This window comes from Paroedura picta, chromosome 4 (assembly GCF_049243985.1).
Source record: "Paroedura picta isolate Pp20150507F chromosome 4, Ppicta_v3.0, whole genome shotgun sequence".
Lineage (NCBI taxonomy): Eukaryota > Metazoa > Chordata > Lepidosauria > Squamata > Gekkonidae > Paroedura > Paroedura picta.
Window position 1 is genome coordinate 138419441 of NC_135372.1, and position 27738 is coordinate 138447178.

Consider the following 27738-nt stretch of genomic DNA (forward strand, 5'->3'; position numbering starts at 1 on the left):
CTAAGGCCCATTCCACGCAAGTTAAATGTAGCAGGAGTGTGGCAAATTGTAAACGCTACTAATTTGCAGTTATGCACGACATCGCACACAATCTGCCACACTGATCCGCAAAAAGCGATTCATTGTAGCGCTCAAAGGGATATCCAGAAAAGTGGATTCACCCTCCGAAAAGCGCTACACTCTTGCAAGCAATCTGCAACAGTTTTGAAAAAGTTCTGTGCGGAATGGGCCTAAGTATCAAACTCTGTAACGCAGGGGTAGTCAAACTGCGGCCCTCCAGATGTCCATGGACTACAATTCCCAGAAGCCCCTGCCAGCGAATGCTGGCAGGGGCTCCTGGGAATTGTAGTCCATGGACATCTGGAGGGCCGCAGTTTGATTACCCCTGCTTAACGTTTCCAGGCTGCAAATCTGGAGGCTCTGACCACTAGGTGGTGCTGTTGGCAGTCTTCAGCCCAACATGTAATCCAAACTCTCAAGCAATGTCAGAGAGAAATCTGAAATGGCATTTCAGGAGAGATAACAAAAATAAAAAATGCACTGACATTATAAGGAATGTTTCCTGTACCACTGAGGGATATAAATCAACAACCCAGGCCAGCACAAAACCATGCTCAGTTCTTATGCCTGTCTGTCCCTCATGCATGCAAATATACAGAGTCCTATGGAGTGGTTAGAATTCATCTGAGCCCTTATGGGGGGGGGGGAGGTGGTATAAAAATCCAATAATAATATTAGTAATAGGCTTGCAGCCGTAAACAATGGGCAGGATAAAAATCCAAGTCAATAAATAAACAAAATAAAATAAGTAAATAAACTGCAAGGCGAACAAACCGGTCAGTCCTAGAGGAGATCAGCTCTGCCTGCTCCTGAAGATGAAACTCAAATACTTTGGCCACCTCATGAGAAGGAAGGACTCCCTGGAGAAGAGCCTAATACTGGGAGTGATTGAGGGCAAAAGAAGAAGGGGACGACAGAGAATGAGGTGGCTGGATGGAGTCACTGAAGCAGTCGGTGCAAACTTAAATGGACTCCGGGGAAAGGTAGAGGACAGGAAGGCCTGGAGGATCATTGTCCATGGGGTCGCGATGGGTCGGACACCGCACCTATCAACAACAACAACAACAACAACAACAAAGTAAATAAACCTAAAAGATAGTCAGCAGACTGTCTGAACCCCATAACTGAACTGGACAAAAGCCTGGGAAATATTTCAGAGAAGTGCCAGCCATGAAATAGGCCAAGTTTGTTTTAATTTCTTTTAAAATCAGAAGAAGAAAAATGAACTTTTAGGGTCAAAGACAATGTTTTCCCCGCACACCAGGAAAAAATGAAGGTTTGAGGCCCACAAAAATGTCTTAATTTTTTCTTAAAACAGAACTTTTGGGGGAAAGTATTTAAAGTTCACTCAAAAATAACTTTGAATAGTGATATTACCGGGTGAGAAGCCCATAAAGTCAAAAGTTCCTCAGACCCGTGGAAGTCATAATGCAGCCCTGGAGTTACTCCTTGCGCTTTCTGCTCTAATGACTCAAAAATAGTTGTGCAAGATTTTGCACAAATGGTAACACAACCAGTCTTTCCAATTGAAAATCATGGGGACTGAAGCAGGGGCCTTCCATGTACAAAACAGAGGGTCTGCTTAATCCCTTACTTTGAAAACCCCACACTGGGGTGTGACTTGCCTGCATTTTACAGATACATAACGCTGTAGGGAAGGTTCTGTCAGGAATCAGGCTGAGCCCAATCTGCAGAGTCCGTGATAAAGGCACATCCGAGATCCAACAGTCAGTTGAAATCCAAAGAGAGCTTTATTGAACAGAGTCTACAGAATCCTAAAGCGAGCCAAGATCTTCCTAAGCAAAGATCTTGATAATAACAATAAGCAATAGTCAGTGCAGAACAGATATAGGGTTCTCTCCATAAGGGAGGGGCACAAAGGCATTTTGGCGGGAGAACGAGAGGGCACCTAAAGCAGTGGTCCCCAACCTTTTTATCACCGGGGACCACTCAACGCTTGACAATTTTACTGAGGCCCGGTGGTGGGGGGGGTAGTTTACTCCTCTACTCTCAACCACTGCCCTAACGCTCTCTGATCACTATGGTAATGTTTAAACATCCCTTCAAAATAAGATACAGACACGCTACAACAATGAACATAAGAAACATTTTATTTTCATGGAAATTTTAACTCATGACAATAACAAAATGGGAACCCTGAGCTTATTTCTCTGCAACGAGGTAGTCCCATCTGGGAGTGATGGGAGACAATGACACCCGAAGTGTGTTGTAAAGGGCCGGGGGGGGGGGTGAAGTAAAGGGCCGGGGGGGGGAGAAGGCGTCCTTCGCAGCCCACCTCCAATTAGTCGACGGACCACATGTGGTCCGCAGCCCACAGGTTGGGGATCGCTAACCTAAAGTGCCAGGGTTCACATGATTGCCAGATGGCCAGAATCTAATCTATACAGTTACAGCTTTGTTGAGACTAGGCTGTCTAAGCAAGGCCTCTAAAGGGAGATTGATAAAGCAACTCCCACTGGGAAAGAAGGGGAGTCTTGGAGCCTGAGAATAGATTTACAGGTTTACTACCCTCAGCCTTTCCAGAGCCCCCACTGGGAATGCAAGGGGGGCCCCTCGCTGGGAATGGAAGGGGAGTCTTGGCGCCAAAGGACAGATTTGCAGGTTTATGACGGCTGGCCTTGCCAAAGCCCAGGAAATGAAGAAATCAAGAATCGGGGTTCATGACAGGGTCAGATTGCACACTTGTGATGAGATGTCTTGGTGGACTTCGCCAGCAACTGTGGTTCCTTCCAAGCGATCGCATTCATTCGGAAAGCTCGTGACAGTTGAGCATGCAACGGAAATATTATTTGGGAAGTATGCAAGACGTCTGCCAAGTGATTTGTTGGAAGGGAAAGGTAAAGGTATCCCCTGTGCAAGCACTGGGTCATGTCTGACCCTTGGGGTGACGCCCTCCAGCGTTTTCATGGCAGACTGAATACGGGGTGGTTTGCCAGTGCCTTCCCCAGTCATTACCGTCTACCCCCCAGCAAGCTGGGTACTCATTTTACCGACCTCGTAAGGATGGAAGGCTGAGTCAACCTTGAGCGGGCTGCTGGGATCGAACTCCCAGCCTCATGGGCAGACAGCTTCAGACAGCATGCCGCTGCCTTACCACTCTGCGCCACAAGAGGCTCTTTGATTTGTTGGAACAAGAAGAAAAATAGCTCAATGGGGGATTAGGAAATTGGTCACGGGCCTGTTTGCTGGCCTACAGGTGGGCGCTTCTGCAGAGACGGTTGTGCTTCTTAGGGCTTAGTTTTCATCTCAGGGTTTCCGGATCTCGTGCGGTCACCCTGTCAAGGGAATTCAAAGGCTGGTTGCCTTAACTGGAATCAAATATCCCTCATGGCACAGCCCAAGGGCCTAACGCAGGTAGGTTTTACTGGCATCCGGTAAGCTTTCCCTTCCGGTCCCAAAGCAAATCTTCAATTCAAGCCCTGTAAGTTTTAATAGGGCAGGCCTTTGGGGTGACATTTTCCTAGAGGATTTTGAGTCCATGTAACATTTGAGGTGGTCTTACTCTCCGCCGTGGAGATTCTTTTCTTAAAGCTCCTGTTAAATATGCATCTGGAAAGTCAAGCTTGAACGCAAAGGTCAGGTAAGTTAGAAAGAAATCGGGTGGATTGTGGTGGAAGGGGAAGGGGGATGAACTGTTCCTTGATTATGTTTTCTCAGGCTTGACTGTGGCCGTGGCCTCGTGGCTCGGAGGGTTAAGTGGAGGAGAGACCTTTGACATTCCTGAATCCCTCAAGCGAAGCAAAGTCTAGAAACTATTCATGAGATCATACTTTTTCTGTCTCATTGTGGCAAAAGGTACGGGTTCACCATCCTAACATAGTTAAAAAACAATCCATTGTGCAGTAAAATCAGCATACAATCCATAAAACATTTTATAAATTACAATAACCCCAAACTAATTTGAACTGGGGGAGGATTCAGGATCTTTGGAGGGCAGATTTTCTTTCTGTTTCACCAGCGCTTCTGAATGGATTATTTGGACCTTGACCAGAGACCTGGTGGGGCAGCTCTGTCTTACTGGCCCTGCGGAACTGGCTAAGGTGAGGAGAAAGTTTTAACAGGGAAGGACAGAGTTCGAGTCTCAGGGCTCCTTTAAGATCAACAGTTTCCCACAAGATATAAGCTTTTCTGCAGAAGCGCACTTCTCTGGACAAATGGAAACAGAAGTTACCAGTCCGTGTAAAAGAAGAAAAGGAAGAGTTGGTTCTTATATGCCGCTTTTCTCTACCCGAAGGAGTCTCAAAGCGGCTTACAGTCGCCTTTCCTTTCCTCTCCCCACAACAGACACCCTGTGAGGGAGGTGGGGTTGAGAGAGCCCTGATATTACTGAAGAAGAAGAGTTGGTTCTTATATGCCGCTTTTCTCTACCCGAAGGAGGCTCAAAGCGGTTTATAGTCGCCTTCCCTTTCCTCTCCCCACAACAGACACCCTGTGAGGGAGGTGGGGCTGAAAGAGCCCTGAGATTCCTGCTCGGTCAGAACAGCTTTATCAGTGCCGTGGGGAGCCCAAGGTCACCCAGCTGGCTGCATGTTGGGGAGTGCAGAATTGAACCCGGCTTGCCAGATTAGAAGTCCGTACTCCTAACCACTACACCAAACTGGCTGTACACCAAATGGGTAGAAGGTTAGCAAACAATTTAAGTATTGTTGATTTATTTATCATACGTTGCGTGTAATACAGCCTTAGTGGCTGCCAGGCAAGAGACATTTGAAGGTAGAGGGATCACTTAGAGATGGATCACTTGGGCATGAAATTGGGGTCACTGTGGGCAGTTGTGAGTTCCTGCATAGTGCTGGGGGTTGGACTAGATGGCCCTGGAGGTCCCTTCCAACTCGATGATTCTATAGGTGGCTGAAGGTGTTTAACATAAGCAAGCCTAGTTGATATAGTCACCAATCATTATGAAGCATGCTAATCTGATCCGTACCTGTTGGCCCTGGGCCAAGAGTCCTTGCCTAGTGTGAGTTATCCAAATATACGCCAGACTGGAAAACTTTTAAATGAATTTTTTTATTTCAGCTGCAGCTGGGGGGGGGGGGGGGATTCACAGGGGAACTCCTGTTCATCAGAAACCTGTGCAAATAATAGAAGGTTACATAGAGTTTTAGACGTCTGCATCATGCCTACCCCACAGGGCTGGCTTGGAGGCCTGGACCAATTCGATAAAGATGCTTCTTCTTTCCTTTTCCAGGACCATCCCCAAAGTCTCCAGGCCAGCCCTGGAGCCCCTGACACGGCACGGCGTCACTGGATCAGCACTTATCGGTTCAAGCTTATAAATAATCAAAACGTATTCCCTGAACAACTCTGGTGCCTGCTTGTATCAGACCTTGTTCCGTCAAGGATACGCCTCAAATTCTCCAGCGAGGAAAGAACCTCAGCTCTGAACATCGTCTTCCTTCCAGATTCTCTGCATGTCGGGAGCTGCATCAGGGATGCCAAAGCACAGTCTGGGGAGAAAACCAAACACCCTGGCAGTCAGAGGGGCAAGAGGGTAAGCCCGGCTCATGTACAGGATATTTGGGGGTGGGGAGGTGTCCCCATACATTCCAGAACCTTCATGAAACTTCTCCATTCGTTCTCTCTGGCTTTTCCTTCACTTGTTAAACTCGTTTTCTGTTACTTTCCTACCTCGTGCCAGTTAATAGGCTTTCGTCGCTTCCATTAGTAGCTTGTTGTATTTTTGAAGTTAATCTTTTTCGAGGGGTTAACCCCCCCCCAAAAAAACACCCTTGTGCGTGGCCTTAAGGGTAAGTAGAATGTGAAAGACTCCGTGGCAGGGGCTCGTTTACCCAAAGCGCCGGGAGATGTACGCAGACCCTTCGAGGCGGCTCAGGCGGGAGGCAGCCTTGGCAATCAGGCCCAACCAGACGTGCCTTCCCTTGCTGGCTCGGTCTCAAGGCCAAGGGTTTTCTGCCAAGTGCTCGGGGATAGGCCCGGGCAGCCATGTTGGTTATTTACACACCTTCTGCTGAAGTGTTTGAACTGGCACGGCTGGAATAAAGGATTTGTTGATGTCGACGCAGGAAAAGCCGGCAGATTTTCTGCTGCCCTCCTTCCTTTCTCACGACCCTGATCGCTTTCTGGGTTTCATTACAGGATCATCGTTTCCCAGCCTGCTAAACTGAGGTTTGATAAATAGTTTTTCGAACTCCAAATTCCTGGAGAATTTGGGGGTGGAGCGCACAGTGTGGTGGGGATCGAGGAGAGGGGGAGGGGGAGGGGAGGGGAGGGGAGGGGAGGGGAGGGGAGGGGAGAGGAGAGGAGAGGAGAGGAGAGGAGAGGAGAGGAGAGGAGAGGAGAGGAGAGGAGAGGAGAGGAGAGGAGAGGAGAGGAGAGGAGAGGAGAGGAGAGGAGAGGAGAGGAGAGGAGAGGGACTTCCGTGGGGTATAATACCATAGGATCCATCTTCCAGACTGATTACTGTCAAATAAATAAAATAGTAATTTGCCCCTTTAATAACCCCCCATTCTGCACATGTTGGATAATGTGCTTTCAATGCACTTGAGAAGTAGATTATCCTGTTCTGCACGGGAAAACCCAGCTGCAAAAGCACACTGGAAGTGCATTATCCGACATGTGCAGAATGCTGCCCAACCCTGCCAATAGCCCAGGCAAGACCAATCCCAAAAGAACTTAGAAGCTAAGCAGGGTTGGCCCTGGCGAGCACTTGGAAAGGGGGACCTCTAAGGCAGTGGTCCCCAACCTTTTTATCACCGGGGACCACTCAACGCATGACAATTTTACTGAGGCCCGGTGTGTGTGTGTGGGGGGGGGGGGGTAGTTTACTCCTCTACTCTCAACCACTGCCCTAACGCTCTCTGATCGCTATGGTAATGTTTAAACCTCCCTTCAAAATAAGATACAGACACGCCACAACAATGAACATAAGGAACATTTTATCTTCATGGAAATTTTAACTCATGACAATGACAAATCAATGGGAACCTTGAGCTTGTTTCTCTGCAACGAGATAGTCCCATCTGGGAGTGATGGGAGTCAAGGACACCCGAAGTGTGTTGTAAAGGGCCGGGGGGGGAGAAGGTGTCCTTCGTGGCCCACCTCCAATTAGTCAGCGGACCACATGTGGTCCACGGCCCACAGGTTGGGGATCGCTACTCTACCAGAGGGCAGAAAACGGCAAGCCACTTCCAGACATCTCCTGCCTGGCAGCCAGACAAATTTAGGCTCTAGGGTGGGAAGAAGGAGGAGGAGGAGAAGAAATGATGCATAGGAAAATGCAGCTGCAAAAGCGCGTTGAACGTGCATTGTCCTCCGTGTATCGGGATGCAATTCCATGCCCTCACCATCCTATTCACCAGCTCCACTTTGGAAAATCCCTAGAGATTTGGGGGGTGTAGTCTGCGGAAGGGAAACATTTATTTTATTTATTATTTGGATTTATGTGCTGCCGGCTCAGGGCGGTTAATAACATAGTAGGTAATTGTATACAAGTTACAGCATTAAATACAATTGCAATATTAATCGAAACCAATTAAAAGGCCTCTTTAAGGTTCCATTGCCGTAAAAGTCTCCGAACAGTTGCCTGCAGACATTTCTCATTTCCAGGGGAGGTTTGTGGCAGGAGGGGGACAATTCTAAGATCTTACTGGCGATTGTCCCCAACCAAATGCCCAGCGGAAGAGCTCCATCTTGCAGGCCCTTGGAAACTCAGCTGAATCTTGAAGGGCCGACAGCTCTTTGGAGAGCTCATTTCACCTGTTGGAGGCCACAGCCGAGAAGGTCCTGGCCCTGCATGAGGCCAAACGTACCTCCTGAGGGCAAGCAGGGTTATAATGACAAAAAGCCCCTAAAGAAGTCATTTTTTTCTCCAGAGGAACTGAACTCTGTAGTCTGGGAGATCTCCAGGCCCCACCTGGAATTTAAGGAGTACAGCAGAGAGTACAGGTAAAGGTAAAGGTATCCCCTGTGCAAGCACTGGGTCTTGTCTGACCCTTGGGGTGATGCCCTCCAGCATTTTCATGGCAGACTCAATACGGGGTGGTTTGCCAGTGTCTTCCCCAGTCATTACCCTTTACCCCCCAGCAAGCTGGGAACTCATTTTACCGACCCCGGAAGGATGGAAGGCTGAGTCAACCTTGAGCCGGCTGCTGGGATCGAACTCCCAGCCTCATGGGCAGAGCTTCAGACAGCATGTCTGCTGCCTTACCACCCTGCACCACGAGAGGCTCTTGCAGAGAGTACAACAGCCCAGTAAATTGCTAAGCAGCCAAGGGAAAGAAGGCTGCAAAGGACTGATACGCATTATGGAAGGTGACTCCCACCAGCGGAAGTTTGGTCCCCCAAGAGTTTATCTTAAACACTATTATTCCTGTGAGAATGTCTGCTACAATATTATGAATGGGTTGTGTTTGCACGGTATCCTGTTAGTGTGCTTTATTGAGTCTTTTCCACTGAGGAAGAATTCCTGGAAAAATGATGAAAGAATCCAGAGTTTGTGCTGGTTGGACCTGGCTGGACTGGGAAAGAATAATGGTCTCTTTGGTGATGACAATGTAGGTTGATTGCCTCTGTCCTCAGGGCGGAGAGGAGACAGGGAGAGGGGAGAAAGAGGAGAGAGGGAGGAGAGAAAAGGGGAGAAAGAGGGGGGAGAGGGGGGAGAGAAAGTGGGGAGAGAGGAGAAGGGAGAGTGATAGAGGGGAAAGAGGGGAGAGGGGGAAGAGCGAGGAGAGAGAGAGGAGAAGGGGAGACAGAGGGGGGAAGCTAGGAGAGAGAGGGAGGAGGGAGGAAGGGGAGAGAGGGGAGGGGAGAGGGGGAAAAGAGGGGGAGAGAAGAGAGGGGAGAAAGAGAGAGGGGGAGAGGGGAGATAGAAAGTGGGGAGAGAGGAGAAGGGAGAGAGATAGAGGGGAAAAGAGGGGAGAGGGGGAAGAGCGAGGAGAGAGAGAGGAGAAGGGGAGACAGAGGGGGAAGAGCTAGGAGAGATAGGGAGGAGGGAGGAGGTGAGGGGGAGAGAGGGAAGGGGAGAGGGGGGGAGACTAGATAGAGGGGAGAAAGAGGAGAGGGGGAGAGAGGAGATACAAAGAGGGGAGAAAGAGAGGAGGGGGAGAGAAGGGGGAAGAACTAGGAAAGAGGAGGAGGCAGGAGGAGAGGTGGGACAAAGAGACGAGGGGGAAACAGAGAGGGAAGAGCAAGGGGAGGGAGAGAGAGGAGCGCGGGGGAGGAGGAGGAGAGAGAGAGGCAGATTACTGCCCCGCTAAGCCACATTAGCGCTCTTCACATCTGGAGAGCGCCGGAGCCGAAAGCAGGAGGCGCGCTGGGGAGGAGGGAAGCCCCCGCGGCAAGATGCGGGCGGCGGCGGCGGCCGTCGGAACCGTCGGGGCGCTTGGGGGGCTGCAGAGGCGTCGGGGTCCGGCGCCTGGGCCATGACTCGAGCGCGCCAGGGAGGGAGCCCCACAGAGCCGGAGCAGCAGCAGCAGCAGGCGGCCGGCCGTCTGGCTCCTCCCCTCCCCTCCCCTCCTCCCCGCCCGTCGGCCAAGCAGCCAAGTTCGCGCTCTCCCTGCAGCCGCTGCTGGCGTCTCCTCCGACGGCGGGTGCCCATCGGAGCGGCCGCCGCCTCGTCGCCGGAGCCTCGTTGGCCGCCTGCGTCCGTCCCGGCGGAGGAGAGCGGCCGGGAGGCGCCATGCCGCGGACGGCCGCGCCGTCGCTGCCGCCGCCGCCCGAGTACCTGATGGGCCAGTTCTACTTCCAGCCCAGCGCGTCGGCTCAGCCGGCAGCGGCCGGCGCCAACGCGTCCAACGGCTCGTCGCGGCCGCCCGACGAGGAGGACCTGGACGTGAACACGGACATCTACTCCAAGGTGGCCGTCACCGTGGTGTACCTGGCGCTCTTCGCCGTGGGCACGGTGGGCAACTCCATCACCGCCTACACCCTGGTGCGCAAGAAGTCGCTGCAGAACCTGCAGAGCACCGTCCACTACCACCTGGCCAGCCTGGCCGCCTCCGACCTGCTCATCTTCGTCCTGTGCCTGCCCATCGAGCTGTACAACTTCATCTGGGTGCACCACCCGTGGGCCTTCGGGCGGGACGTGTGCAAGGGCTACTACTTCCTGCGCGACGCCTGCACCTACGCCACGGCCCTCAACGTGGCCAGCCTGAGCGTGGAGCGCTACATGGCCATCTGCCACCCGTTCAAGGCCAAGAGCATCATGTCCCGCAGCCGCACCAAGAAGTTCATCAGCGGCATCTGGGTGGCCTCCTTCCTCCTCGCCATCCCCATGCTCTTCACCATGGACGAGGTCTACAAGGTGGCGCAGGATCCCGACTCGCTCATCTGCACCAACGTGGTGGACACGCCGACGCTGAAGAGCATTATCCAGGTCGGTCGGGCCGTCCGTCCAGGCGCCGTCGCCTCGCCTTGAATGCGAGCAGTGGCAGCTGGGTGGAAGGCGCCCTGGAGCCACGCTTAATGCCTCGGGATGGGGGATTAGCAGGCGCGCGTCTTCCCCGTTCCCCCGCCCTCCCTCCCTCCCTCCAGGCCGGACCTCCGCGGCCATAAGCTTTCTGCTGCCACGGCAGACGGCCATACGGACCGTCTCCGGAGCGCCGTCTCTCCCTCCTCCTCCTCCGCCTCCTCCTGCTTCTCGCGCGCCTCTGCTCCCCGAGGAACCGGGGCCGGCTTGAATGTTGCAAAGGAACGTTTGCGCGCGTCTTCTCCGGCACGTTGCAATCCTTTGGAGCTTTGGGGAGCGACTGGGGCACAGGGCGCCTCGGGTGACCTCCGAGGGGGGCTGAGGGTCGTATTGATGAGTGGGCCAGAGGGCAGCCCCGCTGGGTTGTCTCCAGGGCGTGTTCCGGGAAGACCGGTGGTGAAGAGGGGCCGTCTCTGATCTGGAGAACCCCGGTTGGATTCTCCACTCCTCCTCCTTGACAGTTCTCCCAGGGCTCTCACGGTTTTACATACCCCATCGGAGTTTGGTTGTAGAGAGAGGAAGGGAAGGGGATTTGAAGTGGCTTGGAGACTCATGTAGCCAGCAGGGTGACTTTGGGCCAGTTACAGTTCTCTCAGAGCTCTCTCAGCCCCACCTGCCTCACAGGGTGTCTGTTGTGGGAAGAGCCAGTGTGGTGAAGGGCAGCGGCCTCTGATCTGGAGAGCTGGGTTTGATTTCCCCGCTCCTCCTCCTCCTCCTCCTCCTCCTCCAAATGCAGCCAGCTGAGTGACCTTGACCCAATACTCTTAGGGTTATTCCCCTGTTGCAGTTCTCTCAGAGCTCTCTCAGCCCCACCTACCTCGCAGGGTGTTTGTTGTGGGGAGAGGAAGGGAAAGGCCATTGTAAGCTGCTTTAAGTTTCCTCGGCCAGTGAAACGCACAGGGTATTTAAAAAAACAGCTCTTCTTGTTTTGTGGTGAGCGAAATGGCTCTTGGGGTCATAGACAAGGATGGGTTTTATGCATGTTAAAAGAGATTGGAGTATGGCAGTGGAGAAAAATTGAATCCTGCAGTCCGTGGGTACAGTCCATATTCAGCAGGGTGGCCTGCGTGTTTTCCCTTCTTCAGTGTGAATCCCTAATTGAGACTTAATTTGCATCACATGCACTGTTTTTGCTGGTCAAGGGTGCGGGCTGAAATGTGGAGAGACAGAGAGGGAAGGGACCTCGGGGCCATCTAGTCCAACCCCCTGCACAATGCAGGAATTTCAAAACAAATCAGTCCACGATCTCTGAGCCAGCCTGCCCAGCGGGGAAATTCCTTCCTGAACCCAAAGTGATCATTGGCATCACCCTGGGCATGTAGGAAAGGGCCACCGGAGTTGAGTGCTGGCTCATCCCTTCCTTCCCTCCCTCTCACTATCTGCCTAACTCCCCAGACACAGCATTGCAGTGAGAGGGACATTCGTCCCTAATTTAAAACCTCCAAAGGAATTATGCAGGATCCTGTATTCGAATCCCGCTTTCTGACTCTATGAGTAATCTCATTCAAGTGCCTGAGCATTCCCCAGGCTCCTGGGTAGAATATCTTGCTCATCATGAGACTGACTTTCTAAACAGAAGATTGTCAAGCACTTGCCCCTTGTTCCTAAAATCACACTGTTTTTTATGTGCTGGAGTCGAAGCAATGCAAATGTACAAATCCTGGTTAAAAATCCTGGTTATTGTTCCCAAGCCCTCGAGGAACAGATTATTGTCGCATGGCACACCACCTCTCTGCCTCTCTTGCCTTGGAAACTCTGCAGGATCACCCTACCGCTGCTGCAGGGTGACAGCAATAACGACAAGCAGGACAGACAACTTAACGGGAGGTGGGAAAGCTCAGCGGTTTGACTTGTTATTAGGAACCAAGATCAGTAGTCAAGAATATCAGCAGTGCATAATGCACACTGGATGCATAAAAATGGCGTGGCACATCCCGATCCCGTCAGATTTCAGAACCGAGGCACACACAGGGTTTGCAGGGGAAGGCGACGGCATGCAACCTCTGCTTAAGAGAGCTGGTTTGGTGTAGTGGTTAAGAGCAGTGGCTTCTAATCTGGAGTGGCTTCTAATCTGGGTTGGATTCCTCGCTCCTCCTCCACGTGCAGCCAGCTGGGTGACCTGGGCCCGATCACAGTCTTGTTAGAGTTGTTCTCACAGAGCAGTTCTGTAAGGGCTCTCTCAGCCTCACCTCCCTCACAGGGTGTCTGTTGTGTGGAGAGGAAAGGGAAAGGCGACTGTAAGCTGCTTTGAGGCGCCTTCGGGCAGAGAAAAGCGGCATATAAGAACCAACTCTCCTTCTTCTTAAACCACCTCTGAGCAGGACAGTCTTAGGATCTCTTGGCTACCTTACACTCATGCCCTACGATAGGTAAATAAACAGTCACACCTTAAGGGCCAGCCATGGGAGAAGCTTTCAAGAGGACCAGTTTCCTCTGTCAGCTACAAGTAGGAATAGTCGCTTACCGCTTGTATCTAAAGGAATCTGGGAGACTCAAAAACGTGTACCTTTGTTGGCCTTTTCAGTGCCCCTGGATTCGAATCCTGCAGTCCAACAAAGCTACCTGCCCTAAACTTTCACAGATCTGGCCTCTCAGGCCAACCGAGGCACGCGTGGAGGGGTCATCTCTAGTCACACTGTGAAATTCTATGCTGGCACTTTGCTCCAGCATTGCTGCTCAGTAATGCGCCTAATGCTAAGTGACAGGCACGCACCCAAATGCACGGCTTACCTCGACAAACTGCAGGCTTTGGACTGAGCAGCAAACAAAAGTCTGGATCTGGTTTACACCCACAAACTTTACTGGGGGTGGGGTGGTGGTAAGCGACCTCAAGCCACACAGCCGGCTTGCGGGGAAGGCTGTCCAGTTTTCCAAGGCAAGAGGTGGTGATGTTGGGGCCTGCTTCCAGAGGTGGTCTCCCATGCAAATGTTAACCAGGGCTAACCCTGCTTAGCTTCTGAGATCAGGCCAGCCTGGGCCATCCACAACAAAGGAGATGATCAGAAATGGTTAGCCATTCCCTGCCTATGCATCTCCCAGGACTACCGACTAGATAGCAAGGATTGTTTTTCCCAGTCAGAGTAGTTCGGCAGTGGAAGGGGCTGCCTAAAGAGACCACCCCTCACTGGTGGTCTTCAAGCAGCAACTGGACAGATCCTTCTCCTGGGTGCTTGAGGCTGATCCTGCACTGAGCAGGGGGCAGGACTAGATGGCCTTCATGGCCCCTTCCCTCTCTAGGATTCTATGAGTCTAGTTCAGCAGTGGGATGGGCTGCCTGAGGAGGTGGGGAGCTCCCCCTCGCTGGCCGTCTTCAAACAGTGGCTGGTCAGATCCTTCTCCTGGATGCTTGAGGCTGATCCTGCACTGAGCAGGGGGCAGGACTAGATGGCCTGCATGGCCCCTTCCCACTCTAGGATTCTATGAGTCTAGTTCAGCAGTGGGATGGGCTGCCTGAGGAGGTGGGGAGCTCCCCCTCACTAGCCGTCTTCAAACACCGGGTGGACAGATCGAGGCTGATCCTGCACTGAGCAGGGGGCTGGACTAGATGGCCTGTATGGCTTCTTCCAGCTCTAAGATTCTATTATTCTTATCCTGGTTGCTTTAGGCTGATCCTGCCTTGAGCAGGGGGCGGACTAGATGGCCAGCATGACCCCTCCCACTCTAGGATTCTAGGGGTCTAGTTCAGCAGTGGAATGGGCTGCCTAAGGAGGTGTTGAGCTCCCCCTCACTGGCCGTCTTCAAGCAGCGGCTGGACAGATCCTTCTCCTGGGTGCTTGAGGCTGATCCTGCACTGAGGTGGGGAGGGGGTGTGTGGAAAAGATGGTCTGTGTGGCCCCTTCCATCTCTGTGGTTCTGTGGCTTTCTTTGTGGTCTCCCCTCTGAATGCTAACCAAGGCTGACTCTTCTTCGCTTCTAAGACTGGACGAGATGAAGCTAGCTTTACTATGGGAGTTAAAACTCAGTGTGCCCCGATCAGATGTAGGCAGACCTTCCAGGCAAGGCACACAGAATTCAGTGGCACTGTTATTAATTATTATTTAGCATGTGGCAGAGTGCACAGAGTTACTCCTTAGGCAGCCGATCCCACTGCTGAACTACTCGCACTGAAAAATTGCTGCGAACAGGAACTGGTCCCTGCCCTCCTCCATGGACTACCTTTCAGATACTTCAAGAAAGCCATCCTGTCCCCTCTCTGCCTCCTCTTCTCCAGGCTGAGCATTCCCAAGTCCCTCAGCCTTTCCTCACAGAGCTTGGTCCCCTGACCCTGGAGCATCCTCGTCACTCCCCTCGGCACCCTCTCCATTTTGTCCACATCCTTTCCCTCCCACGTATCTCCGCACACCTCAACCAGTTTGGCTCTAGGTTCCCTTTCATTCCCCCCTTCAGTTTACTCCCAGGCAAGTGGAACCGGACCTTTCCAGTCTCATTCAGTGCAAAAGCAAGCCAGGAAGCATGCATCGTCTTGTAAGCTTGGCCCTGTGGCTACCAATCTAGCGTCTGTTCCCTGGGCTGCACATCCAACTAGACTCAAGCGGTTTGTGGATCGTGCCATGCCCCCAAGCTTCTCGGCACGGTGTGTTTTATTTTACTGAACACTGATCGGTCCCCACAGCAAACACATCTCATCGGTCTGCATGACACACCAGGCATGTGCGCGCACACGCAAAAAGAATTGGACCGTTTGGAATTCTCTTTTCTTGTCTTTTTCCCCTCTCCGTTGGAAACAATCGAGGTCAGATGGGGACACCCTCTTTGGTTGCCTGTAAAATTGGTCTCCCTGGTCCGATCTTTTTGAAACTTGGGGGTTCTTTTGAGGACAGGTTCCAGCAGCTGCGCTGCAAATATGGTGCCTCTACCTCAAACCTCCACTTCCCCAGACCATAGAATAAGCAGAAAAGCAAAATTGTGGTCCCTTTAAACTGGCCGAACCATGCCCGAATTACAGTTCGGCGATTCAGCTAAAGTTGATTGAGGCAGTTTAACAAGTGGAAGTGCGATTTGAACCAGGTTTGTCCCTAAAGTGTCCCAATCGACATTGATTCAGGTACTTTCTGGACAATCCGAAAGGAATCGTGCATGCCTACGGCACACTTTAGTCCCCTGCAGAGCTGTTGCAGAAGAAACATATGGCTTGATCTGCTAAGCCTTTGAACCGCGGTTCTGTCGGACCAAAGACCGTTGAATCTCACAGAAGAGCTGCTCTTAGATCAATTTGGGGTGTGGGCCACAAGGAGGGGATTCGTGACCGTCTTCAGAGGTCATGCTTGGTGGAAGGGACAAATCCCGCAGACGTTGTCTGGTGTTGTTAAAGTTTACTGAGGCGTGAACTGAAAGCGCAAGTAAAGTTTGAATCGATATCAGTGTCAGATGAGTGGAATCGCTTTTAGCTAGCTGCAAAAAAAAAACTGAAGAGGCAGTCGCTGTCTCTAACAGGAAGCTCTTTAGAGCTAAATGCTGGCAGATCAGTGGGAAACAAAGATATTCCCCTAGTCTAGCAAGATACTCACAGCCCAGGAGAGATGCCAGAGCACAGGAGGGGGCAAAATCCCCCTCTTCAGTTGCAGGGAACCAGACTGTCCCCACACAGCCAGCTACACAAGGAGTGAGAATTTACCATTCCTGAATCTACACACCACTGGCAAATTGTGTTATTGTTGTGCTAGAAAATAATTTTCCCCGTGCGTGCAAGACAATCCAGTTGCCGGGAATTGCTTTGAAGCATGAGCCAGTGGTCTGCACATGTAGCCTAGATCAGGGGTAGTCAACCTGTGGTCCTCCCGATGTCCATGGACTACAATTTCCATGAGCCCCCGCCAGCAAACGCCCCCTGTAGGACATCTTCATATGCTGTTTCATCATGCACGGTACAGCTCTTGCATATTCAAATGCTATCCTCAGGTATCCAGCAAAAAGGATCCACAAAGAAGTGATACTAAAGTTGCCTAAGACCTTGGTGAGTGGCTGCAGCTCTGAGGGCCAGTTTGGTGTAGTGGTTAGGAGTGCAGACTTCTAATCTGGCATGCCAGGTTCGATTCTGCACTCCCCCACATGCAACCAGCTGGGTGACCTTGGGCTCACCACAGCACTGATAAAACTGTTCTGACCGGGCAGTGATATCAGGGCTCTCTCAGCCTCACCCACCCCACAGGGTGTCTGTTGTGGGGAGAGGAATGGGAAGGCGACTGTAAGCCGCTTTGAGCCTCCTTCGGGTAGAGAAAAGCGGCATATAAGAACCAACTTCTTCTTCTTCTGAGTGGACTATACCGACCTTTTGAACCGAGGGTCTAATGCAGCTTCATGCATTACCACACTGTTCAAGCCCTGCAGATAGTTCTGTCTACTACACACAACTAAGAGCTGATTGCCCTTTGCAAGAGAATGAGATGTCACAGCTACAGGTAAAAGAAACGGAGGGTCCAAGTTGGGCCTGTAAGGGGAGGTCCACATTTCCCTGAGTGGCAGAAAATGATGTCAAGTCTCAACCAACTTATGGTGACACAACAGGTTTGTCAAAGCAAGAGATATTCCCAGGGGGTTTACCATTGCCTGCCTCTGCAATGCAGCCTTGGCCTTCCTCAGCTATTTTCCATGCAAATACTAGCCAGGAGTGACCTTGCTTAATTTCCGAGAAGTGATGAAACCGGGCTAATTATGGTTAAAGTGTACGGTAACATTTAGCCGCCAGTTATTCTGCCTGGATATACTGGGCTATAATTCTCAGAGTGCTATGTTGTGGCACGCTTCCCTTCCCATAGAAGAACACTATTAAAGGCAACATATATAGTAATTAATTTAAAAATTTTATTTGTGCATGTTTTTAGAATGTACGTATCTCGATGACATTGTAATCTACCCGCAACATATATAGTAATTAATTTAAAAATTTTATTTGTGCATGTTTTTAGAATGTACGTATCTCGATGACATTGTAATCTACCCGGCGTCTTTTTGAGGAAGGGTGGAACAGGAATCAAAATGTAAATAAATACACCCCCCAAAATAGAAAAACAGCCCAATGAGCTGTTTACTTGAGTAAACATTGGTGGCAGATTTACCCCAAGAGGAAGCACATTGACATTCATCCTGCAGTTAAATCCCCTTGGGAACTTGAAAAGACATTCAGCAGGAAACATTTTCAATGCTTCCGGGATTGCTTGACTGCAGAAGGTGGCCAAACAAACCCGACCCAAAGATATTTTGCGCAGATAAATGCTTCCACTGGAATGAGTTGCGGCATGTGGTTTTCCTGGGTGACCCTTTCTGAGATGCCCCTCTCTCTCCCTCCTTCTCCTTTCTTCCTCTTTAGCTTGGAAAGTTTTCATGTCACACTTTCGGGTTGATGCTGCTCAGAGCACCATGATCCTTCTGCTTCTGTTTGTTGCTTTCGTTACCCAGAGCGTCCTGGAGAAGGCCGCTAGTGTGTGAGTGAGTGAGTGTGTGTGTGTTGGGAGACAAAAGGCACACAGAGAATGGCTGCTTAACCCTGTTCTCTCTGGTTCTTTCACAGCTCGATGCCATCTCCTTCAAGGTGCTTTCTCCCTCTCCCAAACAAGGCAGGTGAAAAGGACCACTGAGAAAGAGTCATTATGACCTGGGAAATGATAGGGGAAGAGAGGCCCCTCCAGGCTCTCCTGATGTTGTCTTCTGCTTTAAACAGCCTTTCCCAACTTTCTTCCCATTGAAAACCCCCTGAAACATTCTTCAGGCTTGAAGAAAGCCCAGAAGTGGCACTATCAGGCAGATTATGGTTGGGAAGCAGAGCTGTGGACACGCCTACCACCCAGGGCTCCTCCCCTTCCCACCTCCTCCAGGCCCATCATTGGCCATTGTGGGAGTGGGTGGGTGAGTCCACATGGCCACATATCATCATATCACTCAAAAAATGTTTAACAAATTTTAAAAACTCCCATCCATAGAATCCTAGAGTTGGGAGGGACCTCCTGGGTCAACCCCCTGCACTATGTAGGACACTCACAACCCTCTCGCTCATCCACTGTCACCTGCCACCCCCTTGAGCCTTCACAGAATCAGCCTCTCCGTGAGATGGCTCTCCAGCCTCTGTTTAAAACTTAAAAACCCATTAAGGGAACCTTTCCAGGCCAGTCAAGAAACCCCAGGGTTTCTCGAAACCCTGGCTGGAAATGCCTGGCTTAAAATTTTGGCACAGAAAGATCTACATCGGCTAACCATCTGTTCCTGGGCACTATTCACAGTCCTGTTTCCCTCTGAAGGCCTTAAGGAGGTTGGGCTTGGTGCCTAAAGGACCATCTTAGGGCTGACAACTGGTGAACTCCTGCAATTCCATCTGGTCACCCCTGGAGAAACCAGCTGCTTTGGATGGTAGACTCCATAGCACACCACACTGAAGAGCCTACCCTCTCAAAAGCCCACCTCCCCCAGGCTCCACCCCCAAATCCCCAGGTATTTCCCAACCCAGAGCTGAATCTGTACCCATACTATCCAGCCTGCCACTCAAGACCTACCTCTCAAGCCTTGCTCTGGATACCTTCACAGACATGGCCGGTGGCAACAAGAGACATGGTCCTTTCCGTTGTGGCCCCTCATTGAGAAAGCTACGCTGCTGCATTTCATTGCTGGCCAAAGCCTTTCACTTTACCAGGCTTTGGATTAGGGTGGTTTTAACCCATCCAGCTCCTCCCACTCCTCTTAGCTTCTTGAGGGGCTAGCAGGTTGTTGACCACCATAGTTTTTAATTTTTTTAAGGAGTCTGTTATTTTAAGACACTGCATCGATGAATGTCCAGATTGCTTTTAATCGGGGTTTTAAAGAACTGTTGTAACCTGCCACGAGCCAGTTATGCAAGTGGAGGGTAATAAGTCAAATTAATTAATTAATAAGTAATATAAATAAAAGCATCTCGGGGGAGGGGCTTTACTTCTGTCCGACTTCTCGAATGTCGCAAGATGCAGAATTTTTGCTGCGAGGGAGTTAGAAGCTGCAAGGAAACCCACCTGTTCCCCCCCTACGCCCACACTCCTCCATCTTCCTTCTGTTTCAAAAATGTCAAGAGATCTCAGGTTATAACAAGTTCGCTTCCTTCCTTCCCATCTTGGAGGGCGGGGGGGGGGGTTCTCTGCTTTCCTTTGTTAGCTTCCTTCTCTATGGCAACAGACCCCCATTTCACAAAGCCAAAAAAAAAATCCTTATTAGTTAGAGCAGGCAGTGTTAAGTTTGAAATCAACCAAGTGAAGAATTACTCATAGATACAAAAAGCTGACTTCATCACCGGAGCTCTTTTCAAAGAGAATTCATCATATCTGGCAGTTCACATCTGTTTTACCTTCAAGAGAATCTGAAAAGTGGGAATCGTAGAAACAAATCGCTTATGCTGGTTGCTGAGAGTTTTCTGGGCTGTGTCTGGTAGTTTTAATCCCTGATGTTTCGCCTGAAACTGTGGGTAGCATCTTCAGAGGTAGGCCATTGCAGGATGGGAATCCGTCCATGCTAAAGTGTAGTGTGTGTCAATAGTTGCTTGGCATTTTATTTACTTCTTGGGGTGGGATGGACGGGAACATTCACTTTTCCTGTGAATGGATGGAGTTCATTAGCGAGTCCATCAGGACGTGTTCATTAGCAAGTCTATTCGGAACTTTGCCTACTTTCCTTTCTGTTCCCTTTCACGCAATGAACTGATGTTAAACTACAAAGATTTAAATGGAAGGTGCTTGCTAGATGCAACTGCATAAGAGTGATAGGGCAATTGTGTAAATTTCTTTTGGAAAATGTGGGCAGACATGCCATGTGACATTCCACCTTGATTTAGAAAAATGTGTTTCTTAAATTGCAGAATAAATAGACTGGAGGAAAAGGAGTGGTGTGTAAGGCAGGCACAGAAGGCTTGCTCCTCTGAAAACCTGCAGTAAGATGTGGGTGTTTAACAGACCAAGGATTCTGGGCTTTTTGACTTTTGATACATTCCATGCTCTCTGCCAAAGCAGTTAATGAAAACAGCACAGACTTTGTCCAAGGCTGAAGTGAATCTGCTGTCCAATCAGGTTGTCAGTGATAAAACCATCAAAGCTAATGAGTATAGTGTGAATTTCAATTGACCCTCATGAATTTTCAGAGACAGATAATTTTTCAGTAATCTACAGACTCTCTTTCAATACCTGATGATGAGCAAATCACAAAGAGCTTCAGGCTTTCATCCCAGAAGTTTTGCGTTTTTCTAGCCTTGTAGAGGTGCACATTCAGCTAATCCAAGCTGGAAAAATACCCAGAAAATGCTTTTTTTGGTATTTGGGGGATATTAATTCCTCTGAATATCAATTTTGATATTTTTCAGCTACCGAAATGGCAGAGCACCGGATAGCCACTGCTGAAGTGCATTTAAAGGGTTCTCAGTCCCTTTAAACGCCTCCGGGGTGAACTCTTAGCTTGGCGATGGGATTTAAAGGGATTTCGAGCTCTTTAAATGCCTTCAGAGTTCATTTGCACCCAGCACTGTTTGCAAAATCGTTTGCAAAGAGCCTCTTGTGGCGCAGAGTGGTAAGGCAGCCGTCTGAAAGCTTTGCCCATGAGGCTGGGAGTTCAATCCCGGCAGCCGGCTCAAGGTTGACTCAGCCTTCCAAACGAACGGTCGGTAAAATGAGTACCCAGCTTGCTGGGGGGTAAAACAGTAATGACTGGGGAAGGCACTGGCAAACCATCCCGTATTGAGTCTGCCGAGAAAACGCTAGAGGGTGTCACCCCAAGGGTCAGACATGACCTGGTGCTTGCACAGGGGATACCTTTACCTTTACCTTTACCTTACTGTTTGCAAAAGGCATTTAAATGTTAAAGGAACTGGATTTAAATGCCTTTTCCTCCATTGGAAACCATGGAGGATGGGGGCAACATCCTAGGGGCCCAGAGAATTTGAACTATAATACTCCCCGATTTAAGGGAGTTGCAAAAATTTGGCACTCCTGAATATTTACCGTGTCCAAATACCAGACCAGGATTGGGAATCAAAAGTATTCAATATAGTGGAACCAAAATTACAAGGATGTTGGGTTTCTTCACACTCCCCTAGAACCTGTCCTTCCACAATTACTTGCTCTTTGACAAAAACCCTTACGAGCAGGAGATGTCATCTGATAATCAGAAAGGCAAATTTCAGCAATTTAGCTGTCCCGTTGATGGATATTCAAATACTAATGTAATCATCGTGAAGTCAGCTAATCAAGCATGGATACGGACTTTGCAAAGATTTTTTAAATGACTTTACTGTATTCTACTTATGTTGTGAACCAGCTCAAGCCAATTTCTGAAGAGGTGGTGGATTCATTTTCTGAGTAAATAAATATGAAGTGATGCGCTTCAACAGAGCCTAACTTTGTAGGAAAGAAAGAAATGTGTTCCTGTCTAATTTCCCTTGAAGCGAATTGAGTTTAGTTCATACCTCAGCCCTAATTACAGGGATTCGTACCAACCAAGACATAAAGACTGCTGAATTTTCATTGGAAACTCGCTTTTTGAGTGCCGTTCGTTTGATTGTTTGCCTTTTTTATGGCGGGGGAGAGGGGATGCGGATTCGTGTGGCTATTTCCTCATTCTCCTGGTCCAGCCTTTCCAGTTCCTCCATGCTTTTTCTATCCAAGCTTAAACCGGAGGGGTCCTGCACGGTCCTCCACTTGCTCAAAGGAGGCATCTTGCAGTCGCCCCAGGAGGAACCGGAAATAAAGCTTCCGTTGACTGACGCTCACGTCGATGTTCCTTCAGCGCTGAACAGAGGATCCACGATTTTGCCATGGCTTCCAGGGGTCCCCCGTGGCTGTGGGTCTGTTGTGTTGGTGAGCGCTGTCAGCCATCTGGAGCATTTGGAGAGGGAGGAGAGAAAATGCAGTAATGACCCTTCATGCCTGGTGAGTTGATGCAGAAGGAGCAAAGCAGAGGCCGGCCCTTCAGGCAAAGACGAGTGAGACGTCACCTGGACATTCTGGGCCTCCTTGTCATAAGGGAGGAAGGAAATCAACGCAGAGATGTTTTTAAGTTGTAACAGCAGATTTCCAGAATAATCTCTGCTCAGGCAGGTTAGATCTGGCCTGTTCTTGTAGGAGGTCCTCATATGCGACTGGGTTGAAGGACCGTCTCCTTCCGTGTGTACCAGCCCTTTGTTTATTTGTGTATAGGCCACTTCTCCTTGTAGCCTCAGGGCGGCTTGCATAATAAATTACAAGCAATACAACAAATCAGATTTCTAAATACATTAAATCAAGCTGTCCACGTCGCTCCCTCGATGTGCCTGGAAGTAAGATGGTTACAGTTAGTCAACCAGGCACAAAACAGAGAGGGAACCCCTGAGACACGGGGAGAGGGGTTCTAGCTGGGGGCCAGACTTGATGGTGGCGGTGGTCCTTGACCTCAACCAAATGCTGAGTGGAAGAGAGACTTCATGCAAGCAGGCGGGATATGCAGAGGGGCAGTAAGTGTGGAGAAATCAGTATTGGTAATGAGAAAGGAAACCTAGGTCTTGATTTAGTCCAGGATGCAGCATTGTCTTGAGACCTAGCTTTCCTGTCTGATCACCAAAGCTGATTTCTCCATGCTTACTGCCCCTCTGCATGCAGTGCCTCACAAAAGCTCCTCCCTTGCCATAAATGTTGTTCATCTTGTAGATGCCACTGCCCTTGAGGAAAGGCAGGATGTAAATGTTCTAGTAAATAAAACAATAAAAGCCTCCAATAGTCCTTATGCATCGGGGCATCTCGATATTCAAAATGTGTTTCACAACCAAGAGGAGAGTAAACTCATGAGGCAGCTCTTTCAGGAACCTCCCCAATGCACCACTCTGGAATTCCCTCTCAGTGGAGACTGGGTCACAAGAATGGCTGCCACAAGTACCTCCTACTGCCTGGCTGTCCTTGAGGGTAGAGTCTGAACCCCTTTCCCCTTGTTTCCCCCCCTTTATGCCACAGTCATATAGGGGAGAAAAGGGTCCAGCATGGGACTGTATCGTGGTGAGGACTGTACCTGCCCCCAGAAAAACTTAGCTTCCCAGACAAGTGGTTTGTTTCACAGATTGCTAACCTGCAAATGGGGTTGAGTGGTTTCCTGGATTGCAGCTGGATCTCCAGACTAAAAAGCTCTGTTCCTCATGAGAAAATGGCTGCTTTGCAGGGTGGGTAGTAAGACATCGTATCTCACTGAGGTCTCTCCCCTCAGTGTCCCTGTGTCACCAACAATATGAAGACAGCCTTTCCGGGGACGCATCAAAATTGAGGTCGCTGCATGACCAGGGACACAGGCCAGGGTCTCCTTTTGCTGGCGACAAGTCTCCTGCCCAAGAGGAATGGATCAGAAGGAATGGGATGAAATTAATCTAAAGGAAATTCCATCTAAACCTCCGGAAGAAGTTCCTGACAGTGAGCGTGGTATCTCAGTGGAACAGGCTTCCTCGGGAGGTGGTGGGTTCTCCATCTTTGGAGATTTTTAAACAGATGCTGGAGAGCCATCTGACGGAGAGGCTGATTCTGTGAAGGCTCAAGGGGTGACAGGTGACAGTGGATGAGCGATAGGGTTGTGAGTGTCCTGCACAGTGCAGGGGGTTGGGCTAGATGACCCAGGGGTCCCTTCCAACTCTATGATTCTAAGTCCCCTTCCCCAGCCAGGTAATTGGTGCCAGGGGAGGGGCCCCAGAGGCAGGCATTCCCCCAACGCCAGCAGGGGCCTGGTACTCCTACTGTATCCCCAACACCCATGGCAACCTAAAACCAGCCCTGGAACGTGTAGGTGTCGTTCCTTTCTCATAGGATAGCTCTTTGGTTAGAGCAGGCTTTCTCAATCAGGATGTCGTGAAACCCTGGAGTTTTTTGAGAGCTTGGGATTCCTTGGCAGCTCTGGAATGGGAGTTGATTAATTTTTTCGATAGTTTTTGAATTTGTTAAAATTTATCAAGTCACAAAAGTGATTTATACTGTGTTGGTTAGGCCCCCTGGATCCTGTGTGCAGTTCTGGAGGCCTCACTTCAAAAAGGGCGTGGACAAAAAGGAGATGGGGCAGAGGGGGGTGCCAAGGAAGATCCGGGGCCTGGGGACCAAGCCCTGTGAGGAAAGGCTGAGGGACCTGGGAATGTCCAGCCTGGAGAGAAGGGGGCTGAGAGGGGACAGCATGGTGGTCTTGAAGGATTTGAAAAGGTGTCCCTTCCAACTCTGATTCTATCATTCTATGATCCTAGGTGATATTTAAGAGCCTCTTGTGGTGCAGAGTGGTAAGGCAGCCGTCTGAAAGCTCTGCCCATGAGGCTGGGAGTTCAATCCCAGTAGCCGGCTCAAGGTCAACTCAGCCTTTCATCCTTCCGAGGTCGGTAAAATGAGAACCCAGCTTGCTGGGGGTAAACGGTAATGACTGGGGAAGGCACTGGCAAACCACCCCGTATTGAGCCTGCCATGAAATGCTAGAGGGCATCACCCCAAGGGTCAGACATGACTCAGTGCTTGCACAGGGGATACCTTTACCTTCACCTTTTAGGTGATATTTATGATTTGTTAAATGGATTTATTAACCACCACTCTCGGCCCATCTGTCTCAAAACAGTAAAAAAGACCTAATAAAATGATGATGATAAAGAAATTTCCAGTCCTAATCCTGCTAAAATTCGTAGCAGACTCGACAGATCCATCCTGCAAAAAAACTCAGAGCGGATGCTTGGAGGAGGGACCCAGCAGACCCTAGCCTCAACCAAACACCTGGTAGAAGACCTCCACAGACCCTGTGGAACTGCAATAGCTCCAACAAGGCCCATATATATGGTCATGTTGACCCACCCACCCCTCCCACAATAGCTAATGATGGGCCTGGAGGGGGTGGGAAGGGGAGGGGCCCCGGGTGGGCGTGTCCACAGCTCTGCTTCCCAACCATATTCTGCACGATGGTGCCACTTCTGGGGTTTCTCAAAGCCCGAAGAATGTTTTAGGGCTTCTCAATTATTCAAAAAATTCAAGAAAGGCTGAGTTAGAGGGAAGCCTGTGTCTCGCTGCATCTTGGAAGGACAGCAAACGCTGTTCTCGGGGAATGTGAACGGCATTTACCCGGGAACGACTAATCCCACCCTCCTTGCGCCGAAGCCCGTCTCGCCGGCCGGATTGAAATTAAATAAGTCCTTTGCTTTCCCTGCTTTTACGTAATGGCTCCGCTTAGTGAGCCTGGGTGTGCCTTACGTAATTGCGTGCGTGTGTCCGTCGATGATAATTGATTTGCAGCTCCTCAAGGGCCGGGAATGAAAAGAGCAAGGGTTTTGCGGTGGAGCGAATCCTGCCCGCTTCTTTCCACGGAAGTCGGCACGGGCAAAACAAGCCAGAGGAAAGAGGCCGCTTTGCAAGTGGAAAACGAAGCGTTGGTTGAACGGTTCGCGTGGCCGCTGAATTGCTTGGCTTTGTTTCTTCGAGGCTTCGTTAAAGATGCTCGTTGGAAGGTAGCCCAGTTGCATAGTGGATGGTTTTTGCAAAATGCCCCCCCCCCTGCCCCTGGAGGGTGTGAGAGAGTTGCCACACGAACTGGTCACATTTCAGGCAGCCCGAGGGGGCCGAGACGTGTAGGGAAGAATCCGGGCCATGCAGATTCTGTGGCGAGAAAAGCCACGTTCTGAGACTTGCTTGAACGATGCAAGTGAAGGAACTTCACCTAATACAGTGGTTCTCAACCAAGGGGTCGAGAGAGGGGGCGTGGCATAGCAAGCAGCTTGGCCAAAGGGGGGGGGGTTGCCACCCACACAACAGCCTTGCAGTGTAGATCGAGATAGAGCATTCGTCTGTCTGGAGCAGTGGAAAAGAGTGAGATCGGCATGGTCAGACAAGAGGCAGACACTGAACTGAGTAACCGTGGGGAAAAAAAATACTTATATGCAATCCTGAACAATGGATCTTCACGCCATTGGTCAGTTTCGGTTTCTGTGAAATTACACCTTGCATAATTTTATAGTTGGGGGTCACCAAAACATGGGTCCTGGCATTAGGAAGGTTGAGAACCACTGGCCTAATGTTTCTGCCTTGCTTTAATTTGTTCTGGTTTTGGAAGGGGTGTTAAGTCGCTGCTGACTTGTGGTGTCCTGCATAGTGCAGGGGGTTGGACTAGATGACCCAGGAGTTCCCTTCCAACTCTAGGATTCTAGGCTTCTTCAGTCCAGGGAGAAACGTAGCCCCAATTCAAGGAGATGACACCTACAGCACCTTTAGAGGGATGCTCCCACCAAACCTCTCTCTGCAACCATAAGCACCAGAAACTTCATTTTAAAGAAAAGCTTCCGTTCTTGTACCGCTGAGTCCCACGGCCATCAGCAAGCGTCGTGCACAGCCACGCTCCGCGAATCACAGCCCCGACTTGGCGACGTGTGGAACGCACCTTGCCCCTGAAATCTCGCTGAGCTCTCTTTGGATCGATCGCAAAGGTGTGACCCAAGCAAGCGTTCGTGCTTCAAGGCAGCCTGGGTTTCCGAGAGCTTTTTACAATTCTTCTTCTTCTTCCAGGGCAGAGGGCACAAGAGAGTTTTGGGATTTGTGCGTGTCTCGCTCCCGACTCTCCCCCCCTCCCTCCCCAGATGCCATGTGCCTTTTTCTCCCCTCCCCACTGTGAATGCTTTGCCAGCACGCTGCGTGCTTGAAACGCTGCCTTTCAAAAGGCCATCCGAGAAAGGAGGCCAGGGCAGCCTGAGGACTCGCCCTGGAAACGCAGCAAGCCGCAGGGGCCCTTGTGAACTGCAATGACCTGCAGCTTCTCGAACCCAGCAGTGGCTGTCTTTAGCAACAGACTGGATGGGGTGTGGCTTAGCGGCAGAGGCCTTGCAGAGTCCCCGGTTCTATCCCCGGCCTCTCCTGTTAAGTGGATCTTATGTAATTTTTGCCTGAGACCCTGGAAAGTGTCTGTAGGTGGGTAGAATTGACTTTGATGGGCAAAGGGCCTGATTTGAGATAAAGCAGATTCATGTTTTTTACTCTGCTCTGGTTCGGCCTCACTCGGAGTCCTGGGTTCAGTTTTGGGCACCCCAGTTGGAGAGGGATGGAGACAAACTGGAGCGTGTCCAGAGGAGGGCAACAAAGATGGTGAGGGGTTTGGAGACCAAGACGTAGGAGGAAAGGTTGGGGGAGCTTGGTCTGTTTAGCCTGGAGAGGAGATGGGACAGCCTTTTACAACCTTCCATCCTCGGAGGTACCGCTGAAGTATTTTTCAGGCTTCAAGGGACCAGGAAGTGATGTCAGCTGGCCACGCCCCCGGAAATGAGAGGAGCCTCA

At 50.4% G+C, this 27738-nt stretch overlaps 1 protein-coding gene across 1 annotated transcript in view; it reads left to right on the plus strand.

Moving 5' to 3' along the window:
* Positions 1 to 9266: 9266 nt before the first annotated feature.
* NTSR1 (neurotensin receptor 1) overlaps positions 9267 to 27738 on the plus strand; it is a 93639-nt gene continuing 75167 nt past the window's right edge. The window contains exon 1 of the mRNA XM_077335799.1: positions 9267 to 10417. Coding sequence (XP_077191914.1) covers positions 9722 to 10417 — 696 coding nt within the window. The 5' untranslated portion in view covers positions 9267 to 9721. The remainder of the gene's footprint in view (positions 10418 to 27738) is intronic.